This window comes from Coffea arabica, chromosome 3c, assembly GCF_036785885.1.
Source record: "Coffea arabica cultivar ET-39 chromosome 3c, Coffea Arabica ET-39 HiFi, whole genome shotgun sequence".
Classification (NCBI taxonomy): Eukaryota; Viridiplantae; Streptophyta; class Magnoliopsida; order Gentianales; family Rubiaceae; genus Coffea; species Coffea arabica.
In genome coordinates, this window is record NC_092314.1 from 24600565 (window position 1) to 24616728 (window position 16164).

At 41.0% G+C, this 16164-nt stretch overlaps 1 protein-coding gene across 1 annotated transcript; it reads left to right on the forward strand.

The window, feature by feature from the left end:
- The first annotated feature begins 11010 nt into the window (after positions 1-11010).
- LOC140037891 (uncharacterized) lies at positions 11011-15133 on the forward strand. The gene is made up of 4 exons (XM_072083048.1): positions 11011-11043; positions 11506-12141; positions 12385-12718; positions 14016-15133. The coding sequence occupies exons 1-4, from the start codon at positions 11011-11013 to the stop codon at positions 15131-15133; spliced, it is 2121 nt and encodes a 706-aa protein (XP_071939149.1).
- The last annotated feature ends 1031 nt before the right edge of the window (positions 15134-16164 follow it).

A 16164-nucleotide genomic window follows, 5' to 3' on the forward strand; every position in this document is an offset into this window, starting at 1 on the left:
TCTAGCAAATACAGCTCTTTTGATCATTTCTTCGCATGTACCTGCAGTAGCATTCAAGTAATGCCCTTTGATTTCACCTGTTTCTGCCTGTGCTTTATAAAGCGCTTCAGCACAAAAGCAGGAACGATCTCTCCAACGCATAAATGGTTGGGAGTTCATGTTTTCATCGTCTTTGGTAAAATCAAGTCCCCCGCGAAGACATTCATAAACAGCTCTACCATAGTTTTTAGCAGATAAACCTAATTTAGGTTTAATAGTACATCCCAACAGGGGACGACCATACTTGTTCAATTTATCTCTCTCAACTTGGATGCCATGAGGCGGCCCTTGGAAGGTTTTAATATAAGCAGGGGGGACTCGCAAATCTTCCAGACGTAGAGCGCGCAGGGCTTTGAACCCAAATACATTACCTACAATGGAAGTAAACATGTTAGTAACAGAACCTTCTTCAAAAAGGTCTAAGGGGTAAGCTACATAAGCAATATATTGATCTTCTTCCCCAGGAACTGGCTCGATGTGATAGCATCGCCCTTTGTAACGATCAAGGCTGGTAAGCCCATCGGTCCACACAGTTGTCCATGTACCAGTAGAAGATTCGGCAGCTACCGCGGCCCCCGCTTCTTCAGGTGGAACTCCCGGTTGAGGAGTTACTCGGAATGCTGCCAAGGTATCAGTATCTTTGGTTTCGTATTCAGGAGTATAATAAGTCAATTTGTACTCTTTAACACCAGCTTTGAATCCAACACTTGCTTTAGTCTCTGTTTGTGGTGACATAAATCCCTCCCTACAACTCATGAATTAAGAATTCTCACAACAGCAAGGTCTACTCGACACGAATTAGCTGTTAATGAAACTTTTCACAAGAATCTTTCACAAAATTCCCAACTAATACTAATATTATCAACTAATCAGAATGTTTGATTATTAGACCAGACCATGCGATTTGCCAAATACATCATTATTGTATACTCTTTCATATATATAGCGCAACCCAAATTTTCTTTTTTACCCCCTTTGGAATCAAAATAACTAACTAATAAGAAATTCCCCTTGACAGCGCTATATGTTGTATATGTAAATCCTAGATGTGAAAATGTACAGAATTCGTGATATAGGTATAAAAAATGAAAAAATGAAAAAAAAGGCTCGGCGTAAATCGATATGCTGAAATCAAAAAGAAATCCAATGGGATAGAAATAATGAATCGTAATGTAAATAGAGTTCAGGTTCGAATTCCATAGCGAATTCCATAGAATGGATAATAGAGATGGGATTATCTATAATGATAGATAAATGAAAGACCTTCTCAACATTCCTATTCATCCACTTGAAATTCTAAAAATAAAATAGATTGATTGAATTTGAAAATTCATTGTTTGAATAAAGAAACAATTGAGTTGGATTCAATTGAATGGTACCAACCAAATGGAGAGCTTATTCCCAATTCTTATTGAATAAATTGAATTAACCGATCGACGCGCTATTGGATATTTGTTTTGAATTCGATAATTTAATTTTCACAAAAAATTTGACATATTTTCTTTATTAATTAATATGAAAATAAATCCTACTACTTCTGGTTCTGGGGTTTCCACGCTTGAAAAAAAAACATGCGGCGTATTGTCCAAATCATCGGCCCGGTACTAGATGTAGCCTTTCCGGCGGGCAAGATGCCGAATATTTATAACGCCCTAGTAGTTAAAGGTCGAGATACTGTTGGTCAATCAATTAATGTAACTTGTGAGGTACAGCAATTATTAGGAAATAATCGCGTTAGAGCTGTAGCTATGAGTGCTACAGATGGTCTAACGAGAGGAATGGAAGTGATTGACACGGGAGCTCCTCTAAGTGTTCCGGTAGGAGGAGCAACTCTGGGACGAATTTTCAACGTGCTTGGAGAACCCGTTGATAATTTAGGTGCTGTAGATACTCGTACAACATCTCCTATTCATAGATCTGCGCCCGCCTTTATACAGTTAGATACAAAATTATCTATTTTTGAAACGGGAATTAAAGTAGTAGATCTTTTAGCCCCTTTATCGCCGTGGAGGAAAAATAGGACTCTTCGGGGGAGCTGGAGTAGGTAAAACAGTACTCATTATGGAATTGATTAACAATATTGCCAAAGCCCATGGGGGCGTATCCGTATTTGGTGGAGTGGGTGAACGTACTCGTGAAGGAAATTATCTTTACATGGAAATGAAAGAATCTGGAGTGATTAATAAAGAAAATATTGCAGAATCAAAAGTGGCTCTAGTTTACGGTCAGATGAATGAACCGCCGGGAGCTCGTATGAGAGTTGGTTTGACTGCCCTAACTATGGCGGAATATTTCCGATATGTTAATGAACAAGACGTACTTCTATTTATCGACAATATTTTCCGTTTCGTCCAAGCAGGATCCGAAGTCTCGGCCTTATTGGGTAGAATGCCTTCCGCTGTGGGCTACCAACCCACCCTGAGTACCGAAATGGGTTCTTTACAAGAAAGAATTACGTCTACCAAAGAGGGATCTATAACTTCTATTCAAGCAGTTTATGTACCTGCAGACGATTTAACCGACCCCGCCCCTGCTACGACATTTGCACATTTAGATGCTACTACCGTACTATCAAGAGGATTAGCTGCCAAAGGTATCTATCCCGCAGTAGATCCTTTAGATTCAACATCAACCATGCTTCAACCTCGGATTGTTGGTGAGGAACATTATGAAACTGCGCAAAGGGTTAAGCAAACTTTACAACGTTATAAAGAACTCCAGGATATTATAGCTATCCTCGGGTTAGATGAATTATCCGAAGAGGATCGTTTAACCGTAGCACGAGCACGAAAAATTGAGCGTTTCTTATCACAACCCTTTTTCGTAGCAGAAGTATTTACCGGTTCTCCAGGAAAATATGTTGGTCTAGCAGAAACAATTAGAGGATTTCAATTGATCCTTTCTGGAGAATTAGATAGTCTTCCTGAACAGGCTTTTTATTTGGTAGGTAATATCGATGAAGCTACCGCGAAGGCTATGAACTTAGAAATGGAGAACAAGTTTGTGAGGTGACTAGCCAGTGAGGGTGATAAGGTGTTAGGTGGGAGTACAAGTAGAGTTCTACGGACCTTGTTTATGATCGACAGAGTGTCGGCAGGAGGTCACGCATGGCGAACGACTTGGCTTTGGAGCCAACCTGTATCCTTCCTTTTTATTGTTACTTTTGCACTTGACTTGACACTTTTGTGAAAAGTCGTTTATCTAACTGTGAAATTTATGATTTTACCCCTGTTTACTTACTAAGCATATAGCTTACTCCGTTTCCTTTGTTTTCCTTAGCAGGGGACGACACGGGGAACGCCTGGGCACATTCACCAGTATAGTTAGGTCTGCTTGTAATAGTTGGACAATTAAGATGTATATTTTTGTTTTGGTGGTTTGTATAAGGACCCTCCTGAGGGTCTACTTCCTGCTGGTTGTTATCACACTGTAGTATAGTGGTTTGACCAGATACTTTTGAAGATGTAAATAGAACTTTTGGCGGTTGTATATATTATAAATAGTACTCTTTGGTTTATTATAGTTTTATTAGCTTTGTGTTTCGAGTCCTGGTACGAGCTAGGCAGGCATCCCGCCGATACCCTAGGGCTCGCCCTTGGGAGAAGAGGGGGCGTCACAGTATCTCTAAAGGCTGCAACAACCCAGAAGGTTTTTGGTGTTCAGCCTTAACCTGCTGGCACACGAGACAGGTTTGTACATATTGAGCTATATCGCTCTTCATTCTATCCCACTAGTACAACTGTCGTAGGTCCTGATACATCTTATTACTACCCGGATGGATTGTATATTTGGATCGATGAGCTTCCTCCAGAACTTCTCGTTTCAATTTTTCATCATTAGGCACCACTATTCGATTCCTAAACCTCAATATCCCCTTAGGACTCAGATTGAAATCAGAAATTTCCCATTTCTTCACCTTTTTCACCAATTTCTGAACCATTAGATCCTCAGTTTGAGCCTCTTTGATTCGACCCAATAGACTGGATGTCACACAGATATTTCCAAAGGTTAACTTTTTATGTTCCAATCTAGGATTCCACTCACCAACGATTCCTAACATTTTCCATTCTTTGACCATTAATCCAGACATTTGAGCCTTCCGACTTAGGGCATCAGCTACTACGTTAGCCTTACCCGGATGGTAATTAATAGTACAGGCATAGTCCTCCAAGAATTCTATCCACCGGCGTTGCCTCATATTCAACTCCTTTTGGGAAAATAGGTACTTAAGTTCTTATGATCGGAATAAAGCTCAAAGGTTACCCCATACAGGTAGTGTCTCCACTTTTTTAGAGCAAAGACAACTGCAGCCAGCTCTAAGTCATGAGTGGGATAATTTTGCTCGTGGGTTTTCAATTTCTTAGAAGCACAGGCTATCACATCCTGGTTTTGCATCAATACACACCTCAAGCCTTTCCTCGAGGCATCGGTATAAATAGTGAAACTATCCTTACCGTTAGGCAAGGCCAGAATAGGGCCTATGGTCAACCTTCGCTTCAACTCCTGGAAACTATCCTCACACTTATCACTCCATAGAAACCAACCACCTTTCTTTATCAGATCAGTTAAAGGACTGGCAAGTTTTGAGAAATCTTTGATAAATTGACGGTAATAACCTACCAACCCTAGAAAACTCCGGATGTCAGTGGGATTATTAGGTCTTTTCCACTCAGTTACTGCTTCCACCTTCGCTGGGTCTACGGCCAATCCCTCTTTCGAGATCACATACCCCAAGAAAGAAACTTTCTCTAGCCAAAACTCACATTTATTAAATTTGGCATACTGTAGACACCAAATTTTGAATTCATTGGTATGCTTTGTTTTAGTGATAATTCTTATCGATTGATTTGTGTTTAGATGGTTTGCATTTTAGTTCATTATTGTTTGTGTTATTTTATTTTAGTTTTATTCACTTTTTAGTTTTTAGTTGTTTTTGTAGTTTTTATTTTGTAAGTTTTAGCGTAGAATTTTTAGAAAAAAAGAAAAAAAGTGAAAAATAAAAAAGGAGAAAAAGAGGAAAAGAAAAAAAATGGTTTAATGCATATTGGCTTATCTTTGGAAAAAAAATGAAAAAAGTTTGAAAATTAAAAAAAAAAAAAGAGCTTTTTAGTGTTATTTACTTCTTGATACATTTTAATTATTTTTATTTTTCAAAGAAAAGAAAAGCGTTCAAAAAAAAAAAGAGAAATATATATATGTTTAGTCGTTTTAGATGTGGTTTCTTTAAAAGTTTAAAATTGGAAAAATGAAAAAAAAAGAGAAAAGTGCCGAAAATGGAAAAGGAAAATCGATGAAAATGGAAGTTGTAATTTGTGGTTTTTAGTTCATTTATTTTCCATTCAATGTTAATTAAATTGTTTTGTTATTTGTTCTCATTATTATTATCAATTTCTGTTTTAATTTAAAAAAAAAAAAACATTTTCCAGTCGCGGCAAGCTGCAAGCGCAGCTTGCACAGAAGGGCCTGAGGGGTTTCGGCTGCAAATGGTTGAAAAGGGTAGCTAGGTTTCTAGGTTTTCTAACCTATAAAAAGCCACGGAAAAGGGCAGCCGCAGGGGAGAGAGAGAAAAGGGGAGAGTGACGGGATAGAGAAGAAAAGAAAAACAAACAAGCTGAAGGAGGGAGCTTCTGGGGTTTTGGAAAAGACAAGCACCGAGGAGAGGTTTTGGGGAGGCATCAGGCTAACAAAAACAGAAAGGAACCAAGAGAGGGGACGGCTAGAATCCTTAAAGGAAAGAGATTTTGGTGAGTGGTGAGTAAGGGGGGAGACCGAAAGAGAAAGAGGGTAGCGATTGATTAAGGAAAAACCAGAAAAGGCTGAGGGGAGGAATCATCGTGAAAGAAAGGCTGAGGCAAAAACTAAGAGAGCTGAGAGTAAGGCTGAGAGATTCTAAGCAAAAGAAAAGGAAAAGTAGCGCATCAAAGAGAAATCCATCGCCTTCATAGTCGGTTTTCATCATCGGGGAAAGGCACGGCTGTCCGCTGAAGATCTTTCAAAGCTGCCTTTTTTTTTGCTGTTCAGCCATTTTCCTTTTACTAGCTTCACAAGTGGGGAAGGTATAATTTTCTTTTATCTTTTTTCGCCTCTCCTTATGTGATCCTACGTGCTCCTACGTGTTATGTGAATGTTGCATGTCTAAATTCGCTTTCTTTTCTTTAGTGCCTTTATTTCATTTACTCTTGTTTTTTTTGTTAATTTATTCTTTTATGGGGTATGTGTACACCTCTTGGCTTGTAATAGATAGGACTTGGAGAGCACTTGATGGAGACTATTGAAGACGTGTGCCTAGCTAGCAAATGTAATAGTTAGGGCTCTAATTGCCTTATGTGTCTTGCATGCTTATTTGCTACGTGTTAATTTGCTTTGTTAGGGCCTTGCATCTAGTCGAGCATGCTAAATGTTATGTGCTATGTGTTTACGAGTATTTAGTATGTCTACTTGCTTTCCATAGTGTGGATGAATGGAATGGATAGATGTACGTTTCCACTAGTCCAACGCTAGTCGGAATTCATAGAATGGGCTAGTCCAACGCTAGACCCTTAGGGATTTTCCCTCGTTAGTACATCATTTGCTTGCTCACCACATATCACGCATTTTTCTTAGTTTATCATTTGGTATGTTCCTCAAACCCCTTCCCCTTCACTTTAGGACTTGCACCTCATGCTAGTTAGGGTTCATTTGCGTGAAAATCCCCTCTTGATAAGGGAAACGAGCGAGTGTGGCTACTCGATAGCCTTAGCACGCTAGTTTTACCTTCTAATCCGAGGGAAAATCAAAGTCGAAAAATTAGGTGTCATCCCCGTACCCAATTTGTTGCATTCCCTTAGGAACATACTTTCATTTTTTCTCACTTCCATGCTCTTTTAATTACCTTTTTTTTTTCCACATTTCTCAATCCATATTTTTCACTATGTTTTACTCATCTTACTCCACAAGTAGAATTCAAATTTCACATATATATATTTATAATCCTATCTTCATTCATTTACACCCACTAATACTTTGATTTTTCATCCAAATTCACACGTGCACTTTCTTTACACACTCACACACTAATACTTTGATTTTTCATCCAAATTCACACGTGAACCTTCTTTACACATGCACACACAAACACTTTGTTTTTTACACCATTTCATACATGAATCTTTTCATACACTTGCACACTTGCACTTGAGTCACCATTTGCATCAATCGACCTCTATGAGGTTTCCTTTTATTGGCCGCCACAATTCATGTGGTCTGGGACCAAAAACCTCACGAGAGACATCGTAGAATTTAGGATTGCATTTTTTCGTTTTTGCATTCATATAGGCATAATCCAACATGCAATACATACCCTGGGTAGAAAGTCAGGAAAGTTAGGGTTAAGTCACGCAACTAGCCTTGGCTAGGTCAAAGGGGTGCCTTGGAGTCTATCCTTGCCTTCCCCTTTGTCAAACGTGACTCCCGAACCTTTTTTCTTTGTTTTACGTAGACTAGGAGTCGTTTTAAAAAAGGGTTTATTACTACTTGACTTTAAAACTCATTTTTAGGTGACTTGGTACACCTTAAATCATTACCAAGTGGCGACTCCAAACTTTTCATTTCAAAACCCTTTTTAAAAAAACTATTTTTTGCGTCAAATCGTCGCTTTCCAAGTCCCATTGACACCCATGTCTTTTCAACTCACAAAAATCATTTTCCAATCACAATTGAATCAAAAACATCTTTCTCAAACCATTTATTTTTCTTATCAAAAAATGGGGCGCGACAGTTGGCGACTCCACTGGGGACCTTCCTAAGTGGGTCCAAGCATTTTGACTTAACCATTTGTTTCTTTTTTTCTACCCTTTCTATGCATGGCATGTGGATATTAGGATTGCATTTTTCATTTTAGGACCTTTTGTCTTATGTACGTAATCAAAACCATTCCCTCGACTCACGAATGTATGTTTGAATGAATGTTTACTTGTTATCTCGCGCTTGCATTGCATTTTTGGGAGGTATGGGTCACCCTAGAGCCTCGCGTTGGTTCTTGACCCTTCCCCTCCAAACGAGCACTAGCATACCAGCATACGCTTTACTTCTTTTATCCCTTTTATTTTTCTTTAGTGGCTTGTCACGCCACTCCACCCTGTTAGGATTTTAGGCGACCACTTGGACATGTGATCGTATCACGACGTGTGCGTAGCATGATCCGAGTCGGTCACTCGATCTTCCGCTTTAAACTTTAGGTTGATGACCTATTAGTTTTTAGTCGAAGGTTGAGAATTTTTTTTAGATTCGCCCAGACGGGTAGCCGTAACACGACGTGTGCGTAGCAACGTCTGGGGAATCGCTCGAGCCACCGACAAGGAACCTTGGGAGTGATGACCCTTGGTTTCCAAGTCTGAAGGCTCGGGGACCTGAGCTTATCGAGTCTAGATGCATTAGTGAACCCTAACCTCATGCATCCATTTTAGCTTGCCTAGGGTAGAGTCAGCCATACCCTATTAGGGACACTATTCACGAGGGGAGGGGTCCAACCCCTTTCTTCTTTTTATTGCTTTATTTCCTTGTGTTGATTTTGTTGCTACAATGTGTTATGTGTATTTATCGGACTGAGCTAACTTTTCCTGGTTTTGTGTCCCAATTGCATTCACAAACCCTAGCAAATAAGAGGTCTGGCATGACTTTTTTTAGAAACCTACCCTTATAGATAGGCTATTGCACATGTGAAAATTGTGATATATCTTGTTCATAAATTAATGTCATACCATTTTAGGTTTACCCTGGCAAACAAAGGGCTCCTTAGGTCACGTCTCATTTCAAATTGCATTTTTTTCCTGCTTTGATAAGAATGGCATCATGCATAAGCCTTAGAAAGGGAATGCCACTTAGGGAATCCCACATTAGGGACAAGCCAACCTAATTCCCATGGGTATTTAACCCAATTTTTGGGATTTGCACGTTTAAATTTCTGTTAACCAGAGAAATGGGACCTGTAGGTAAGGTATTTGACTCCGGTTTTGGTTTCTAGATGGAAAGCCCTCGCCGAGTGCAACAGATGTTAGTAGTGCCGCCGGAGGTACAAAGATGGCCCACATTACTCTCACCCAATGAGGTTAACCAAATAGCCGATCGATTAGGACACATTGGGGATTTCAAGGACATTAAGTCCGATGGATATTTGGTAGAAGCTTTGGTGCATCTATGGGATCCCACTTGTTCTGCTTTTAGAGTTGGAAAAAGGGAGATGACCATAACGATTGAGGAAGTCGCCGGATTTCTCAATTTGCCGATTCAAGGAACTGCCGTGGTATTGCCGCTAGTATCAAACAAAGCTGAATTTTGCCGTTTCACTGGGTTAAAGGAATCAGTACTACAAAGGGCAGACCAAAATATAGAGGTGAAGTTCTTATTTGATCGATTTGCGCTAAGAGATGGTTTTGAGAGGCATCGAGGGGACTTCTCGTTTACTTCCAAGGAAGCGTGGGATCGAAAGAAAGTCTGGGTATACGGTTTAGTCATGACGGGAACCTGCTTTTTTCCTAGGAAAGACAAAAAGATAGCCTTCAAGCTCACTAGAATCCTGTATGACTTGTTTCTCGGAATTAATGATAGGCCGTGTTCCATTATTCCTACCATTTTGGCCGACATCTTCATAGCCTGTACTACCTGTCAGAAAGGGAAAAAGTTATTTTGTGGTTCAAATTTGATCTTACATATATGGGGAATGGAGCATTTCATGAGGCGACCGGCTATTTCATCGAGTCTACCAATGTTCGCATACAACTGGATAACCACGCATCACAAGAGGATTAACAGAGACAGTTTGCCGCGTAATGCAACTGAGTTTGTGGATTTCTTGAAGAACGTGACCGATCAAAATATTAGATGGGTGTTGGATTGGACCGATTGTACTAAACCTGTTCTTCGCATTCAGGCATCCGAATTCATTCTCCTACTAGGTACTCAAGGGATTACCGCGTACGCCCCAAAAAGGTTTCTCAGACAATTAGGGCGTACCCAAGAAATACCACCCGTGTTTGACATGAGCGAAGTCACCATTATTTTTAACTGGGGAATGTGCCCAAATCAAATCCCTATGAAAGATCGGATTATTGACGCCTGGGTGACGCTATCTGATGACGTGAGTTTTAGATACATCCCGGAGCTCAAGCAGAAGGGTTTGACGACTTCACAATACGAAGACTGGGTAGGAGGATCCGTTGCGCAAGAAATTCAAGATGAGCCATCTGAGGAGGTGAAAAAGTTGAAAGCCATTATCGAAGCAAAGGATAAGGAAATTCTGCAGTTAAGTAAGTCTGTCGAAGCATACAAAGAGATGGCGGGGCAAAGCAAGCAATTGTATGAAAATGAACGAGGAAGGCGTCAAGAGCTGAAACGGAAATGTGCAGAATTATATGACCAAACTGAATGTGTTAGAATTCCATATGCTAGGGAAACAAAGGACTCTGTATTAGATAGGTTCAGAAGTTTTGGCAATCTTGTACGGAATCGTCTTCGTGACATGATGTAAATATTGGCAAGTTTATCAATGAAAATGATTTTTCTTTTGCTCTCATTTTGGATTATTGTCAAAAACAGGTTTGTATTACGGGTCCCACTTCGAAGGTGTTGCATCATGCTAGGCCTACCCTTGGCACAAAAAGGGCCCCCCAAATAGGACACGCATCCGAATTGTTTGAATAATTACTAACTCATGTCTTTTTCCTTTTTCTCTTTTTTGAATAAATTGCAGAAATTCAGTAATCATTGGTTTTATCTAAAGAAGTCTTTTGCATTCTCAAGTAAATTTTCAAAATAGCTTTTCGGAAAAACCCCATTATTACGCGATCCCGAAGTAGAGCCCAAAGGAATCGTGTAGACATGAGTACTCAACCAGAATCATCCGATAAGGCCGTTGCAACTACCCAACCAGAAGTTGCAAGTCCTGGGGTTCAGTTGACAGAGTTACTCACAAAATTTGGGGAAATGGCATCGGAAATGGCCGCTCAGAAGAGGTTGATTGACGAGCTTGTTAGTAGCGGAGTGCAACCTGAGCCTGTACCCGCTACACAACCACAATCCGAACCATTTGTTATTCCTCCATTTCAAACCACGTTTGAGGGAACTTTTAACCCGCAATATGCTTTTACCCAAAATCCTCCTTTCTACCCTCCTTATGGTCAAGGATTTCAGTCTCAAAGCGACCCAAACATGCATTTGAACCCACCAGTTTTTTATCAGCCTACCGCAGAGCCCGTGATACCGGAGCACACTTTCCAAAATAAGCCTGAAATGGGGGAATCTTCTGCTCCAATTGATATGAAGTTGCTCAAACGTCTAGATCGTTTCGATGAATTTATAAGGAAGAGCCAGGGGTTGAATAGGCAGGGAGTCCTGGATTATGATGAATTGTGCCTTTTTCCGAACGTGCAGTTGCCTGAGGGGTTCAAAACCCCTAAATTTAACAAATATGATGGGACGGGTAATTCCAAGACACATCTCCGACTATTTGCCAACAAATTGGGAAAGCCCGTGGACGATGAGAATTTGCCTTTAAGATTGTTCCCCGAGAGTCTGGAAGGGGATGCGCTTGACTGGTATTCCAACCTGAAACTTGAAGACGTGAAAACCTGGATTGATTTGTCTAATGCATTTGTGAGACAGTACGAGTACAACTGCGAGTTGGCTCCCACCCGAACTACGTTAGAAGGAACGAAAAGGAAGCCTTCCGAGGACCATAAGACTTATGCCAAGAGATGGAGAAAAGTAGCTGCAAAGGTCGAGCCACCAATGACCGAGGATGAAATCATACGTACTTTCATAAAAGCTCATGATCCGCCGTACTTCGAAGAGATTTTTCGTATGACCGGATGTTCGTTTGCTGCAATTGTAAATAAACTTGAGGAGTTTGATGACTTTGTGAGAGTTGGGAAGATTGTCAATGTCTCCGCCCTCAAATCTCAGTTGGATGCTTTACAAGGGCAAGGAAGCAATGCGAAAAAGCCGCCGTTCAAAAAGAAGGAGGGGGACGCAACCTTTATTTGGAACCAAAACCCTTCGCCTAGACCCCGATATCAACACAATCCAACTTACCAACCACCTTATCATTACTATTCGAACCCGTACCCTGTATATACTACCAACATCCACCACCCTCGACCTCGCCCAAGCTATCCAAACCCACCTTCAGCCCCTTTTCAAATTTCTCAACCAAATCCACCCCAAAACCGACCACGCCCTCCATATAACCCAAGATTTCCGCCTCTAAATAGACCTGTTTACAACCATCCTCAACCTTCTGAACCTTACAACCGACCCCCTAGCCGTACATTTACCAATTTAGGTAGGCCTTTAGACCAATTATATGACCAGTTAAAGGCCGCCGGGAAAATTGGTACAGTACCCCCTCCTGCCTACCCATATGGCATGCCCGCGTGGTATAATCCACAAGCTGTCTGTGCTTATCATTCTGGGGCCCCCGGACATGCCACCTTTGATTGCAAGGCGCTTAAGCATAAAATTCAAGATATGGTTGAAGCCGGGGAGATTGTAATCCGGAAAAGGGAGGCGCCAGGGCCGAACGTAAATAGGAACCCTTTACCGGAACATGCTAATATCATTGGGGTTATTCTGGATGATGCGGAGTATGTGGAACCAGCCAGAGAATTGGCAAGGGAAGCTGAAGTGTTTGGGGTCACATACCAACGTGCTGCCCAAATTTTCGCCCGAGGGCTAGGTTTCTATTTGAACTTGTATACTTTTGTTTGGCCAATACCATGACCGGTTTTCCATTTTAAAACATGATTTTTCATCCTTGGGTTCAAACAACCCTCTTCTTACTTGAAAGTCATCTTTACACGTTTTACTCCTAATTAGTCGGGTTTCTTTGTTTCCCTTAAATGTTTTGCTCGATAAACTATAATAATGTTCTCTTGTTCAACCTTAGGTTTCATTGGTGATTAAGGGTAATATCCGGAAGGATATTTTGCACGATATTTTGCATTTCTAGGTGAGTGTTCCTTATTTGATTCTATGGCTTGTTGTTATCATTTGCTAATGTGTTAAGTGCTTTTAATGATTTCCAAAACGAGCTTTCTAGGCGAGTGTGTACTTTATCGCACTCGACCTAAATAACTGTGCAATTTTCAAGGATTTAATGATTGAAATGTTACTTGCGCATGAATGTAAGCCTTTTGGGCTGAACTGGCCATTGCCCCTTGTTACCGGTCGTCTCGAGCCAGAAGCGGACTCGGTCGGGCGATTAGGGATTTGGGTGAACGTTTGGTATACTCGAGTATTACCCTGTAGGTTGGTGGAGACTGGCCAACGGCCAGGACAGGGGTGAATGAATGAATGAATGAATGAACGAACGAACGAACGAGGGTTTATTGATAAACGAAAAATGCATTTTCAAATGATTGGAGGAACAAGGGGAAATGTCAGGAGAACGAATGAACGAAATAACGAATTGCTCCTTGTGAGCCGTATCCTTTTAATGAATGTGTTACTATCGCTTTCCATTGTAAATGTTTCTTGAATTATTGATACTCCATGTTTAATGTATTGGATTGATTATCTGATTATGTGTTCGGAACCTCACTGGGCTTTTAGCTCATTCCTTTAGTTTTGTTTTCCTTACAGGGGAAGGCGAGCGAGGACGTGAGCTTGAGATAGACTAGCCAATCTAGTTTTGTTTCTTTTGTTTCTTTTGTAGTGGTTCTCGCCTAGTGCTTGGCACGGGCTGGACGTATGAAGGATTGAGAACCCTTGTATATTTGATGTTTATATTCTCTTTTGGGTTGGCAATGTATATAAGTTCCGCTTTAAGTTTGGATCAATGCCCTATTTATTCTTGTGATTGATTTCAATTTTTAATTGAGGACTGTAGCGAATGACTGAGTCCCGGCGAGAGCTGGGCAGGCGGCCCGCCGAACCCTCTGGTACGCCTTAGGGGGAGGTGGGGTCGTTACACCAACCCTTTGTCATAGAACTGCCATTTGAAGAGGACGAGAAGCCCTTTATCTTGGATCTCACGCCAGCTGAGAGTGAGTCTTTGAAGCCGGTGGTTATTGAATTCCCGAAGCAGGAGCCTGTCCTGAGCCTGCAACAAGTACCATGGAACTATGATGAACCTGTCATACAGATTGGGGAAAAGATAATTGCAAAGGAAGAAGTGTCAGCGGTCACCAGATCGGGGAAAGTTGCAAGTCCATTTGAAGCTGCCATTCCGATTCAAGCAAATAACTCCGAGCCGCCCGTTAAACCAACAATCACTGAGAAAGAAGCCTTGGATTTCCTTAAGAGACTTCAGAGAAGTGAGTACAATGTAGTTGAAAAGCTGAGCAAGTCGCCTGCCCAGATATCCATGTTGGATCTACTCTTTTCTTCAGATATGCATAGGGATGCGCTGATCGAGGTGTTGACCAAAGCTCAAATCCCTAGGGACATCTCAGTTGATAATTTCTCACACGTGGTTGGGAACGTATTATTCACCAAACAAATCACTTTCTCTGACGAGGAATTGCCGGCGGAAGGCATTGGACATAACAAGGCCCTGTACATAGTTGTGAGGTGCAACGGAAAAATGCTGCCGAAGGTATTGATTGATAATGGATCCGCTCTTAATATATGTCCCTGGAGCACCTTGGAAAAGCTAGGATTGCATGACGTCAAGATAAGGCCTTCAGGGACCATAGTCCGAGGTTTTGATGGAGCGCAAAGAGAGCCAATAGGAGAAATTGATTTAGTAGTTGAAATGGGGCCCGCCCAGTTTCAAATAACCTGCCAAGTCATGCATTTTTCTAGTGTTTACAACGTTTTGCTTGGCAGGCCATGGATTCACAAGTCTGGGGCTGTGCCTTCTTCATTGCATCAATTGCTGAAGTTTGTAGTGAATGACAAGCTGATCACTATATTTGCCGAAAAGGATTGCCTTGTAATCACCGATTCTGGGACAAAAGAGGATGGAAGCCGCAATGTCACCATGACTCCTCATAGCACGGCTGATATCGTCTCTGTAAGTTGGATCACAAACGAGGAGCAAGTTCTACCAAAGGCCAGTGTTATGATGGCTAAGGAAATGATCCGAGGAGGTTATGAATTTGACAAGGGACTAGGATGAAATCTGCAAGGAGTTTTGAAGCCAGTGGAGATTATGGAGAAGAAAGATTCATTTGGCTTGGGTTTCCAACCAACCGCTAAGGATATCAGAGAAATGAAGGAACGTAAAAGAGCAGAGAAGGAAGGAAGGCAAAGGGCTCTTGACATTCCACCCCTGTATTATACTTTCCCACGACCAGCCGAGGTGATCATGTCAGAAATCAACCCAGTCGATGAAATTGAAGCAAGTTTGGCCCAATTGTTCGTTGGGGCAACATTTGAAGATAGTGTTCTAGGCGAAGTTGAATTTCCTGACATCCCCGAAGGATCAATTCCCAATTGGACAGCCGAGTCCCTGCCCGTTCGGAAGGAGTTTCGGTAAAATGAAAGGGGTTTATCATTCATGTGAATTCATGAAAATACCTTTGCATCTGTAAATAGCCAATGAAAACAATTTTCCTTTTTGACTAACGTTTGTAAATATTGTTAAGTTTTCATTTCCATTTGCTTTCAATCAAAGGTTTTATGAAAATGCACAAGTTGTTCTTGTCATTGTTGTGTTGTTTATTCGCTTGTTTATATTCATATTGCTTGATTCATTTGTTTGTTGTATGCTTATTTGCTTACTATCCCACATTCGTTAATTCTTTCAGATGGCCAAAAATAAAATTATTTGACCCTTTGGATATCACAGTTCTGGAATACGATAATGGCAATTTCTATATCACTCACGACTTGGAGGTCTGTGAATCCGAACTCCAAAGCGAGAGTGATAATGAGGAGGTATTCGATTCTTTTGCAAAGGACCTTGAACAATATGAGGAAAAACCAAAACCGAACCTGGAAGAAACAGAAAAGGTTAACATTGGCACTAAGGATGAAGTTAAGGAGGTGCAGATCAGTATTCACTTGAATGAAAGGCAGAAAAAGGAGATGCTTGAATTTTTGACTATGTTTCAAGATGTCTTTGCATGGTCCTATGATGATATGACTGGCATTTCAACTGACGTGGTAGTGCACAGGTTACCCACAGACCCTTCTTTTCCACCCGTA

Excerpts from the sequence above, each read along its gene's own strand:
- LOC140037891 (XM_072083048.1), top strand. The coding sequence starts at position 11,011 with ATGGCCGCTCAGAAGAGGTTGATTGACGAGCTT. Across the intron at positions 12,142-12,384 it reads ACTATTCGAACCCGTACCCT|TTAAAGGCCGCCGGGAAAAT; the intron begins GTATATACTACC and ends TTATATGACCAG. Across the intron at positions 12,719-14,015 it reads GTTTGGGGTCACATACCAAC|AGGACGAGAAGCCCTTTATC; the intron begins GTGCTGCCCAAA and ends TGCCATTTGAAG.